The sequence below is a fragment of the Dendrobates tinctorius genome, unplaced genomic scaffold (genome assembly GCF_039654945.1).
Source record: "Dendrobates tinctorius isolate UK_male_01 unplaced genomic scaffold, ASM3965494v1 ptg000035l, whole genome shotgun sequence".
In the NCBI taxonomy this organism is placed as follows: domain Eukaryota; kingdom Metazoa; phylum Chordata; class Amphibia; order Anura; family Dendrobatidae; genus Dendrobates; species Dendrobates tinctorius.
In genome coordinates, this window is record NW_027361703.1 from 62,539,512 (window position 1) to 62,553,054 (window position 13,543).

The window sequence follows — 13,543 nt, forward strand, 5'->3', positions numbered from 1 at the left end:
AGAAACGTATAAAGAAATCTGTGTGTTCGAGGAGCTCGGCCACCTTCCTCCCCGTCTTGTCTGGTCGAAAGGGCATATTTACAAAACAGAATTTCTGGTCATTGTGCTGCTTTGTTATGGAACTTTAAATAAAAAGAATTGACTCATTCTCACATCATTTACTTATGTTTTTATGTTCTTATCAACTTGGTACATGTCCTATTTTTGTACATTTTTGCAGTTCAGAATCGGCCAGTCAATGAGTTAGGGCCCATCCAGATGTCTAACAAAGCCTAACACTACCATCTACATAGGGCATGTAGATTACGGTTTGCTTTTCAATTGGTACAGATCAGCAGAAAATTGTGTTCTCTTAAAGATTTGTTAAAGATACATTGTGTTCAAAATCTGCAGACTGATAAGCTTTGTGGACTAGTTTATCTCCACTTTAGGGTATGTGCACACGGTGCGGATTCTGCTGCGGATCCGCAGCGTTTCTGGCCCTGCGGGTCCGCAGCAGTTTCTGCTGCGTTGTACAGTACCATTGTTTCCAATGGTAAAACCAAAAACGCTGTGCACATGGTGCGGATTTTTCCGCGGGTTACAATCCGCAGCATGTCCATTTTGTGCGGAATCCGCTGCGGTTTCACATCACCATTGTAGAGGTGTGAAATCGCAGGGCTAAACCACAGGTCTTTTTGACCTGCGGTTTTTCCAAAATCCGCGCGGAAAAATCTGCACCACCGAAAACTACGTGTGCACATAGCCTTACTATTATTGATTAGTTTTAGTGTTCTTTTAATGTTTGAGTACAGCTCAGTCGGTGACATTATCATCAGCTGCTGGACTTCTACAAGTCTTACTTTTTTAGCAAGTGAAAAAAAATGACTGCTATTTGGAAATCCTTTTAAATTGTTAATTTTAATACAAAATGTTTTGTTTTTCTTTGATTGTGATGCAGAATAGTTCTACTCCCGATGCAAGAAAATATTCTCTAATGTTACATTTAGGATGATAATCGTTTTCGTTCTTCTATGTGAGATCTGTTCTGACTACTTTTTAGAAAAAAAAATAGTTTTTAAGACTTCTTAGGGTATGTGCACACAGTTAGTAAATGCTGCGGGTTGGATGCTGCGTACATCCACAGTGTCCAACCCCCAGCGTCCAGATGTTACAGCATAGTGGATGGGATTTCAAGAAATCCCATGCCTACTATGCGTCCACAGATGCCTGCGAATCATCTGTGGAGATGGACATTTGGAGCGTGTTTCCAGACTGCAGTATGTCTATTTATGTTGTGGAGACGCAAGACTCCGCAAGATAAATTTCACCCGTACAATGTATTGGACGAGGTAAATTCACACAGTTCAATGAACACATGCGGATTCACCTGCGGTCAGTAACCAGCAGGGCTTTGGACACAGCGGACATTTACTGCATCCAAAGCGCTGCCAGTTACTGAACATATGTGCACATACCCAGAATGTTAAGTTGATGTTTAAGGTATTTTGTATCAATTCTTTTAAGATGATCTTGTTAATTTTTGCAACTGATCTTTGTATCTAAATAAGGTTTGTAAAACTCCAAGACCCCTTGCACCTTTAACCATTAACTGTGATCTTAAAGGGAACCTGTCATGTAAAAAAGCTCAATTAACCTGCAGTTGTGTGGTTAATTTGCAGATTAACAGCTGTTTAAAGCTGCCTGTCCCCCTTACTGAAAGCTTAGAAATTAACTTTATTCCTCCCGTCAGCCCTTGGTTTTCAGTCAGAGGCGCCGCTTCAGTCACTGCTCAGTACGTAGTGAGCGGTGGCTGCTGTGACCACGTAAGCACTTAGGCAATACAGTGCCTGCTGTCAGTCAGTTCAGGGACGTGGTTACGGCTACCATTCACTATGTCCTGATTGATGACTGAAGCCATACCCCTAAGACTGAAAGCCAGAGGCTGCTGGGGGGAATAAAGTTAGTGTTTTCTCCTGGTAGCTAGGCTTTCAGGGCTGCTGCTGCTGCACAGCTTTTAGAATGCTATTAATATGCAGATTATCCATATATCTGCAGGTTGATGGCTTTATTAGCCTGACAGGTTCCCTTTAAATGTAGAGATTGGCTACCCTAACAAGAGCATGATAAATAAATTAGAAGCCGCATATACTGTACATTCTCTGAACTGCATTGATAAAAGATTAATAAATATTGTACTGATGGAAAATAGCACAAAGTGAAAATCACATATAAACGTTTGACATAATTTTTTTTTTTTTTACTATTCTCATTACCAGGAAGCTGCTTGCTGGTCCTTGAATAATCTTCTTATGTACCATCCTGAGCTTCATGATAGAATCGGAGATGAACAAAATCAGTAAGAAGTAATCTTTATTTTCTATGAGGAAATGTGATTAGACCCTTATGATTTAACCATGCGTGCCTCCATCAGGTACCCTTTACACAGAGAAGTCATGCTGTCCATGCTGATGCACTCTTCCTCCAAGGAGGTTTTCCAAGCAACCACAACTGCTTTGGCCACTCTCGCTGGACACAATGGTAGTGTGCTTTCAGTTCATTTTCTTTGTGTTCTAGAATGAGTTGAGCTATAATTTGCCTCAATGATACAGCTAGTTAATATTCAGGCTCCATAAACGTAGCTTTTGATAAAAATTAATATTCAGGCTCCATAAACGTAGCTTTTGATAAAAAACTTTTAAACACTATCTTGTGTAGCTTTGCTTTTCTCATACTGTACCTTGTATTACATTTGAACTAGCTTCACTTTTTTTCTTATATATGTCTCATGCTAAATTCAGAATCTTGCCAGTCTTACATTGTTGGAGATCTTATGATACTCTGGGTATTCACAGACAGAATAGGTAATAAAATTAGTGATGATTGGTGGTCCAACTGCTGTGACCTCTGGGATTCGTAGCAAGGAGCAATGCTGTAAATGCACACCATCTGCGGCCAGGTGATCACCTACCAAGGCAATCTCTTTAGATTAGGGCTATATGGCGACATTTGTTTTACAACTTAAAAATCGCAGTGTGGTATTGTTACATTGCATCTAATGATAGTCTATGGAGTCACGTAGGATGCATGACATACTGAGACCCCAATAATGCCATACCAAAAGTAATCAACTTGCGTGTGACTTATATTTTTTAATATCTTCCTTGTATGATGTTAACCAATCATAAGCATGAGATGTCATGCAGTGGAAAAAAAAGAGAACATGCCTCCCAGAGAATGTCATAATTGGCTATCACAGTGTGAGATATGTAGTAAAACACTGCTGTCCTCATTGATCTCACTGCCAGCATCTACTGTGATTACAAGGGAGGAGGATTAGACCAGAGCTGTATGTCACTACAAACACTCCTGCAGCTCTCCTTTCGTAGCTCTGTGAGAGGAGAGCTGCAGAAGTGTTTGTAATGATACGCATCTCAACTCTACTTCCCTCCTATACTTGTAATCACATTAGTTGTCAGCAGTGATATCGGTGAGCAGAGCAGGGCTGTGTGTCATTATATCTGACTCAGAGGAAGTCTGTTCTGTCCTTCTTCTTTTGTTAATGAAAGGGCAACATCATGGTGGGTTAAAATATACACTCCCCGAGACGAATCTCTGCTTACACGATCTTGTCACTGAAAGTTGAAATCTTAACTTTACTACTGAATATTCCGTAGCAGAGATGAGAAAATAAAAATAAAAACTACATTTTATTCTGCTCTGCACCCGTTATTCCATGAGGTCATATTTTTTTATTTACACTATGGCATGTTATTAAAAAAGTAAAGCTACATTGTGAATATTCTCTAAATTTCATAACGTTACCTAATTTTCAGCAATCATTAGAAAGATTTTATTGGAGAAAGGCGTTCATATCAATGTGCTTGAAATCATGAAGGAACATCTAGATTCTCCGGAAGCAGCAGAAAGTGCCTGTCGAGTCCTTTTTCAGCTTTTTAATGGAAGGTTCGTATACATTTTATACTATTAAATGAACAGCCTAGGAAGTTCTTGTTAAAACATTAATCATTTCACAGTTGCCATACATACTGTGGAAAGGAATGTTGGGTCAATAATAGATTATGAAACATGATGAAATTCTTTGCATTAGCATTAGAAATGAGCCGTGCTATGAGTTGTTCAGATTTTGCTTGCAGATGGCTGGAGGTTCATGTCTTTCATGACCTTGTCTAAAACTAGATGGGGAGAGCTTAAAATGCATTAAATTGAAATTCTGTTCTGAGACGCTGTATTTCTTAAAAGGGATCTGTCACCAAGTCTTTGCTATTTAATCTGAGAGCACAATAGTATAGGAGGAGACACTCTGATTACATTGATGTGTCACTTTACTGTATTGGAACTTTGTGTTCCAATACAATGCGTGTTTTATCAGCAGAAGATTATCAATACAGGACATGCTGCCATGTGCCTCCTAGTCGAGCCACAACACCCAGCATGGATTAGCAGTTCTCTGTCACTACACATTGTACATAGAAAGCTGTGGTGTGTGCATGGTTATACACACCTCAACAATTGAGCTTTGCTAGATCAGTAGCAGAGAAAACTGTGACTTTATTATAACTGCAGCACCCACAAAACTAAGTACCGTATATGTCCAAGTAGAGAAGAGGTCGCACTCAACGAGCTGGTGGATTAATGGCTTGATTTATTGTTACATGTTACACATGTCAGGCCGGGGGAGTGACATCAGGAGTGCAGAGAGAGCTGACAAAGATCGTTTCGCGCTATCCAAGCGCTTCGACGGGTCATTAAGTGGAAGGGAGTGATGGATTCATATAGAAATTACGTCACTAGATACCTCCTCCTTCCACAGCTGCTGTCTAACGTGAGTGAATTAAAAACAAACAATAGTACATCAAGATACAGGAAAGCACAAATACAGATAGATACAATTACATATCAATATGGACAAAGAGAGCGACCTAAGAGAGAAATAAATAATTATTCCAATCATCTTATCATTATGACATAATTATATGGCATAATATGGACTATATAACTATAAGATAATTATAGCAAACATATGTATCTAATCGCTAATGCCTTTTCTCATCCCTGAAAACGGAAAAGAGTATATGAAAAGTAAATACAATACATAGCTATGCTTGGAAACATGTACGGACACCGAATGTATTAATCTGAAGCATTCTATGCCTCAGTAATATGCACTGAGGCAATTAAATGTAAACCAAAATACATCAAAAATATGTCACCACGGCAGGAAAAATACCGCATGCAGGATTGACCAATCATTATAAGAATGAAAATGCAGATATATACAGAAAAAAATCATACATGAAATCAATAATATAAATATATCTGTGAAAATTCCAGTAAGATGTAACCAATAACAGGAATAAACACCTTAATAAATGCAAGATTATACTGTAGTACTCAGTGCTGTCATATAATTATTTGGGACTGACAAATAATTGTATAAAATGGTAAAACCTGAGAACATGCAATAATATCTTACTGTAAATAGTGAAGCAGTCCCAAAACAAAATACACAACTATATATCTACTTATTCCTCACAAAAAGACAGACATGTCTAATCTATCATTAAATCCAGTCGGACCCATGGCACAGGTGTCCATGATACACTTGGATTCTCGTCTTAACAGAATTCTGTGTAAATTTCCTCCTTGAGGGGGCAAAACCACCTTCTCAATACCAGCAAAAAAGAGGACAGATAGATCACCTCCATGTACGTTCCTAACATGACTGATTAAACGCGGGACCCCTTTCCATGTTCCAATCGATTTGTAGTGTTCCCTAAAGTGGACGTATAAGTGGCGTATGGTTTTACCTATGTAGTAAAACCGACACGTGCAAAAAATGACGTATACCACATGATCTGTCTTGCATGTAATGAAATCAGAAACCATGTGACTGATCACACCCATGCGTATGGTGCGGTCAGTACAATGGAACTTGCAATACGGACAGTGACCACACTTAAAATTACTTCTAGGGATTCCCTTACTCAGCCATTTGTCATGTTCTGTAACCATGCGATTTTTCACCAAAACATCCCTAATTCTTGTACTACGTTTACATGAGATAAGGGGCCCTCTGGATATTATATCACTTAAATCTCTGTCCTGTTCTAAAATATGCCAGTTCCTTCTTATTGCAGATCGGATTTGTCGATCCATAGAACTGTAACGAAAACAAAATGTAAACCTTTTCTCATTCTGGACCTTCTTGCTGCTGCTAGATCTCTTTATTATTCTTCAACCTATATTGTTGTTTCACTTTTTCAAGCGCCGTGTCTAAAATGGTATTAGGGTACCCCCGTTATCTGAGCCTGTCGTATAAATCTTTGGATTGTATCTCAAAACCCTCTGCAGTGTTATTGAGGCGGCGTACTCACAGGAACTGGCTGTATGGTAGTGATTTTATAGTATGGGGTCGGGGGTGGAAAATATCGTAATGCAACACCGAATTAGTTGCAATGGGTTTCCTAAAAACTGACGTACATATTTTATCATCTTTAATCTCCACTAGGACATCCAGGAACTCTAACCGAGAGCCTCCATAAATGTGTGTGAACAACATGTTCATCTGATTGATATCATTCAGCTGGTTAACAAATCCTTCAAACAGTTCTCTGGAACCATCCCATATGATGAACATGTCATCCACATATCTGAGATATAGCTTAATGTGTTGGAGGAAATTATTGTTATTATAAATATATTTTTCCTCAAAAGCGCCTAGAAACAAATTAGCAATAGTACACGCTACCGGAGTTCCCATCGCAGTACCCACATTCTGAAGGTACCATGTAGAATCAAAAGTAAAGGCATTATGTGTGAGTATGAAATGAATAGCTTCACGTACAACATCAATAAAGCCCTGCTCTTTATCTGTAGTGTTGAGAATTTCTCTGATGATCTCAACCCCTAATTTTTGGGGAATCCTCGTTTATAAGCTCTCCACATCTATAGATGCCAACTCACACCCTGGTTGCCAAGTGAAATTTTGAACCACACTTAAAAAGGTATTAGTGTCTTTGGTGTACGAAGGAATGTCTTTCAACATAGGACGAAGCAGCCAATCAATATACTGGGATAGGGGTTCCGTGATGGATCCTATCCCAGATACGATTGGATGTCCTGGAGGGCAAGATAACGATTTATGAATTTTCGGTGCATGGTACCAATGGGGTCGCGTAGGGAACTCCGGCAGCAATTTCTCTGCCTTACTCTGAGTGATGACATTCATCATAACATATTTTCTGAGAAGAGACCTCAAATCTCTAATGGATCTAAAAGTGGGATCGGCTCTTAATTTGGTATATGTCACCGAATCTGACAACTGGTCGGTGTGTTTCAGAAAAATACATGATTTTCGGCAACAACACTGTGTTGCCTCCTTTATCGGAAGGTCTCACAATGGTGTCAGACCATTCCTTAATTTCTTTCATTGCTTTCCTTTCTGACACCGTTAAGTTCGGAGACGCTATAGGATTTAGCAAAAACTCTTACTGTTTCTCTTATTCATTCTTGTCTCGACTATTGTAACTCTCTTCTAATCGATCTTCCTCTTACCAAACTCTTCCCCTCTCCAATCTGTCTTGAATGCTGCAGCCAGGATCATATTCCTCACCAATCGTTACACGGATGCCTCTACCTTGTGCCAGTCATTACAATGGCTGCCCATCCACTCCAGAATTCAGTATAAACGAGCCGTTACCGCAAGAGATAGCAGGTCTCTTGGAGACAGAGACGTTAACCAGTTCAAATGCATTTTCTGTAATTAGACGGGACATGTTCTGAATGACGCGCGCCTTGCATTACTATCTAGAGGTTTAAATTTTTGCATACCACAAGCATTTGATACGACAGAATTTAAAATTGATTTATTCAAATCTATTAGAAAGGTTCACTTATATAAAAATTTCATGTCTAGACCTTCATGTCTAGACAGTGTTGTTGCCGAAAATCATGTATTTTTCTGAAGCACACCGACAGTTGTCAGATTCGGTGACATATACCAAATTAAGAGCCGATCCCACTTTTAGATCCATTAGAGATTTGAGGTCCCTTCTCAGAAAACATGTTATGATGATTGTCATCATTCAGAGTAAGGCAGAGAAATTGCTGCCAGAGTGCCCTACGCGACCCCATTGGTACCATGTACCGAAAATTCATAAATCGTTATCTTGCCCTCCAAGGACGTCCAATCGTATCTGGGATAGGATCCATCACGGAACCCCTATCCCAGTATATTGATTGGCTGCTTCGTCCTATGTTGAAAGACATTCCTTCGTACATCAAAGACACTAATGCCTTTTTAAGTATGGTTCAAAATTTCACTTGGCAACCAGGTTGTGAGTTGGCATCTATAGATGTGGAGAGCTTATAAGCGAGGATTCCCCAAAAATTAGGGGTTGAGATCATCAGAGAAATTCTCAACACTACAGATAAAGAGCAGGGCTTTATTGATTTTGTATGTGAAGCTATTCATTTCATACTCACACATAATGCCTTTACTTTTGATTCTACATGGTGCCTTCAGAATGTGGGTACTGCGATGGGAACTCCGGCAGCGTGTACTATTGCTAATTTGTTTCTAGGCGCTTTTGAGGAAAAATATATTTATAATAACAATAATTTCCTCCAACACATTAAGCAATATCTCAGATATGTGGATGACGTGTTCATCATATGGGATGGTTCCAGAGAACTGTTTGAAGGATTTGTTAACCAGCTGAATGATATCAATCAGATGAACATGTTGTTCACACACATTTATGGAGGCTCTCGGTTAGAGTTCCTGGATGTCCTAGTGGAGATTAAAGATGATAACATATGTACGTCAGTTTTTAGGAAACCCATTGCAACTAATTCGGTGTTGCATTACGATATTTTCCATCCCCGACCCCATACTATAAAATCACTACCATACAGCCAGTTCCTGCGAGTACGTCGCCTCAATAACACTGCAGAGGGTTTTGAGATACAATCCAAAGATTTATACGACAGGCTCAGACAACGGGGGTACCCTAATACCATTTTAGACACGGCGCTTGAAAAAGTGAAACAACAATATAGGTTGAAGAATAATAAAGAGATCTCTAGCAGCAGCAAGAAGGTCCAGAATGAGAAAAGGTTTACATTTTGTTTTTGTTACAGTTCTATGAATCGACAGATCCGATCTGCAATAAGAAGGAACTGGCATATTTTAGAGCAGGACAGAGATTTAAGTGATATAATATCCAGAGGGCCCCTTATCTCATGCAAACGTAGTACAAGAATTAGGGATGTTTTAGTGAAAAAATCGCATGGTTACAGAACATGACAATTGGCTGAGTAAATCATAGAATCATAGAATCGTAGAGTTGGAAGGGACCTCCTGGGCCATCTGGTCCAACCCCCTGCTCAAAGCAGGATTCGCTAAATCATCCCAGTCAGATATCTGTCCAGCCTCTGTTTGAAGACTTCCATTGAAGGAGAACTCACCACTTCTCGTGGCAGCCTGTTCCACTCATTGATCACTCTAACTGTCAAAAAGTTTTTTCTAATATCTAATCTGTGTCTCCTCCCATTCAGTTTCATCCCATTGCTTCTAGTCTTTCCTTGTGCAAATGAGAATAAAGTTGATCCTTCTACAATGTGACAGCCCTTTAGATATTTGTAGACAGCTATTAAGTCTCCTCTCAGTCTTCTCTTTTGCAAACTAAACATTCCCAAATCCTGCAACCTTTCCTCATAAGACAGGGTTTGCAGACCGGTCACCATTCTGGTCGCTCTTTTCTGAACTTGCTCCAGTTTGTTGATGTCTTTTTTAAAATGTGGTGCCCAAAACTGGACACAATATTCCAGATGAGGTCTGACCAAAGAGGAGTAGAGGGAAATAATGACTTCACGTGATCTAGACTGTATGCTTCTGTTAATACATCCTAGAATTGCATTTGCCTTTTTTGCTGCTGCATCACACTGTTGACTCATATTCAGTCTGTGATCTATTAGTATACCCAAGTCTTTTTCACATGTGCTGTCACTTAGCCCTATTCCTCCCATTCTATATATGCTTTTTCCATTTTTATTGCCCAGATGTAGTACTTTGCATTTCTCCCTGTTAAAAACCATTCTGTTAGTTGCTGCCCACTTCTCCAGTTTATTTAAATCTTTTTGAATCCTCTCTCTCTCTTCTCTAGTATTAGCTATCCCTCCTAGCTTTGTGTCATCAGCAAATTTAATCAGTTTACCCTCAATTCCTTCATCTAAATCGTTGATAAAGATGTTGAACAATACAGGGCCCAGGACAGAGCCCTGTGGTACCCCACTTGAGACATTCTTCCAACTGGATGTGCAGCCATTTACGACCACTCTTTGGGTCCGATCACTAAGCCAGTTATGAATCCACCTAACAGTTGCCTTGTCCATTCCATACTTAGTCATTTTTTCAATAAGGATTGTATGAGAGACTTTGTCAAATGCTTTGCTGAAGTCAAGATATACTATATCTACAGCATTTCCTTGATCCACCCAATCAGTGATACCGTCATAGAAGGAAATTAAGTTAGTCTGACATGACTTATTAGTTACAAACCCATGCTGACTCTGTTTAATCACTTCATTCTTATCCAGGTATTGACATACATGTTGTTTAATAATTTGTTCAAAGATCTTTCCTGGTATAGAAGTCAGACTCACCGGCCTATAGTTACCTGGGTCCACCTTCTTCCCCTTTTTGAAGATAGGAACAACATTTGCTCTTCTCCAGTCTTCTGGCACTTCTCCTGTTCTCCAAGAATTTTCAAAGATTATAGAGAGGGGTTCAAAAATTTCTTCTGCTATCTCCTTCAGTACTCTGGGGTGTAATTCATCTGGACCTGGAGACTTGAATTCATTTAGGCTAGCTAAGTCTTTCTTCACTATCTTTCTGTTTATAGATATCCTGGATTCTTCTATTCCCTTAATAGGACAGTGAATAACAGTTGATGTTACATTTCCTTTCTGAGAGAAAACAGATGCAAAATAGGAATTTAAAAGTTCAGCCTTCTCAACATCCTGTCTTACCATTTCATCATTTTCATCCTGTAAAAATCCTATAGCATCTTTGACTTTTCTTTTACTTTTGACATATCCCCAAAATCCTTTATTATTGCTTTTGACATCTCTTGCAAGCCTCAATTCATTTTCAGCTTTAGCTAATCTGATTTGTGCCCTGCAGGTTCTGCAGACAGCATTATATTCTTCTTTAGATATGCCTCCCTCTTTCCATTTTATAAACATTTTTTTCTTCCTTTTTAGCATGTGCTTAAGTTCTGTGTTCATCCATCCTGGTTTCCTTAACTGCTTCCTATTCTTCCCTCTTTTCGGAATTGTTAACAACTGTGCTTTGAGAATTTCATTTTTCAAGATTTCCCATCCTTCCTGGACATTTTTGTCATTAAGGATATCCAGCCATTGGATCCCTCCAATTCTCTTTCTGAATCCCTTAAAATCTGCCTTTCTGAAATCTAACCTTGACGTCTGAGTCTTCACAGGTCTTCCGCCTCTAGTTATCCAAAATTCTAAAATAGCATGGTCGCTACCTCCTAGGGTCCCAGCCACTTTTACCTCCTCAACCATTTCCTCCCTGTTTATAAGGATTAGATCCAAGGTAGCAGTTCCCCTTGTTTTCTCCCTTACCTTTTGGAAGATAAAGTTGTCAGCAAGAGAGGATAAGAATTTCCTTGACCTGTTAGTTTTGCCTGAGAGAGATTCCCAACAAATGTCTGGATAGTTGAAATCTCCCATGACAACTATGTCATATTTTTTGGAGAACTTGGCCATTTGATGCATAAAGAGTTCATCCATAGCTTCAGCTTGCACAGGCGGCCTGTAGTAAATGCCTACAATGGTGTCCTTTCCATTGTTCTGTCCTTGTATTCTTACCCAAACAGTTTCCACAGAACTCCCAGTCTCTGAAGCTTCAATCTCTGTGCAGATATACGCGTTTCTAACATACAATGCGACACCTCCTCCTCGTTTATCAAGTCTGTTTCTTGCAAATAAGTTGTATCCTTCTAGTCTTGTACTCCAATCATGTGTATTGTCCCACCAAGTTTCAGTGATTCCAATGACATCATATTTCTTTTCCTGTGTTAGTAGTTCCAATTCTCCTTGTTTGTTGCCCATGCTTTGTGCATTAGTATAGAAACATTTTAGTTTGTGATTGGTTTCTCTTTCTCCAATATTTTTATTAATTAGATTCTTTCGTCTTTGTTCTTCCTTTCCACTTCTGATAGCAGAGTTCTCAATAGCATTTGTCAGGTGTATGGCTTTTTCTGGTCTTTTGCTTCCCTTCCCATGTTGTTCTAGTTTAAAGCTCTCCTTACAAGTGTAGCAAGGCGACTTCCAAATACATGCTTACCAGTCTTCGTAAGGTGCACCCCATCTCTAGCAAGTAGTCCATCGTATAAGTAGTTCACTCCGTGATCCAGAAATCCAAATCGTTGCTGACGGCACCATCGACGTAGCCAGTTGTTCACCTGCAGAATCTTATTCCACCTCCTTGTTCCATGGCCATCCACTGGGAGGATGGAAGAGAAGACCACCTGCGCTCCCAGTTCTTTCACTTTCTTGCCTAAGTCTTCAAAGTCTCTGCAGATGGTTTCCAGGTCGTTTCTTGCAGTGTCATTTGTCCCCACATGTAGTAGCAGGAATGGGTAGTCATCTGTAGGTCTGAAGAGTCCTGATATCCTGTCAGACACATCTTTAATTTTTGCACCTGGAAGACAGCACATTTCTCTTGAAGTTATATCCGGTCTGCAGATAGCGGCCTCTGTTCCTCTCAACAGGGAATCCCCCATGACCACCACTCTCCGTTTCTTCTTCACAACATTTTTCTTTCTCCATCCAGGAGGACTCTGAAGGCGTACAAGGTTGCTGCTTGTTGGCAAAGTCTTATCCTGATGTATTTCTTCATTGTTTTCCTGCGTGAGAGCCTGGTACTGGTTTCTGAGCAGTATAGGTGCTGACTGTCTCCTGATCCTCCTGCTTCTCTGGGTCACATGTCTCCATTCCTCTGTTTCTTCAGGTGCACTTCGAATTTCTTCTCTTTCTGTAACATGAAGAGATAATTCTGCTCTGTCCAAGAACTCTTCACCTTCCTTAATGATCTTCAACGTAGCTAACCTCTCTTCGAGATTTTGCAACTTTTCCTCCAACAGGGACACAAGCTTGCATTTGTGGCATGTGAAGTTTGGCTTTTCCACTGGTAAGTCTGTGAACATGTAGCAAGAAATGCAGCTCACCAAATGGCTCCTGGCCTCTTCCATCTTGAGATTTCTTAAAAACGATGAAAGATGAGCCCAAATTCGCGCGCCTATCGGCGCGCGGTTTTTCCGATTTCCTCTTTTCAGCTGCAACGGCCAAAACCCAGTGATCGTTGAGCTCGCGGAGACTCTTCACTTATCCCAGAAGGCACTGGGAATATGCAAATGATCTCCTCAAGACTCTTCCCCTGGTTTTCCGATTTCCTCTTTTCAGCTGCAACGGCCAAAACCCAGTGATCGTTGAGCTCGCGGAGACTCTTCACTTA

General features: G+C 40.0%; 1 protein-coding gene across 3 annotated transcripts in view; it reads left to right on the top strand.

Moving 5' to 3' along the window:
• The window catches only part of LRRK2 (leucine rich repeat kinase 2), a 325,079-nt gene that overhangs the window by 62,308 nt on the left and 249,228 nt on the right, over positions 1-13,543 (top strand). For all 3 annotated transcript variants that reach the window (XM_073573544.1, XM_073573542.1, XM_073573543.1), the window contains exons 11-13: positions 2,259-2,338; positions 2,414-2,520; positions 3,816-3,945. In XM_073573544.1, the coding sequence (XP_073429645.1) occupies positions 2,259-2,338; positions 2,414-2,520; positions 3,816-3,945 (317 nt within the window). The remainder of the gene's footprint in view (positions 1-2,258; positions 2,339-2,413; positions 2,521-3,815; positions 3,946-13,543) is intronic.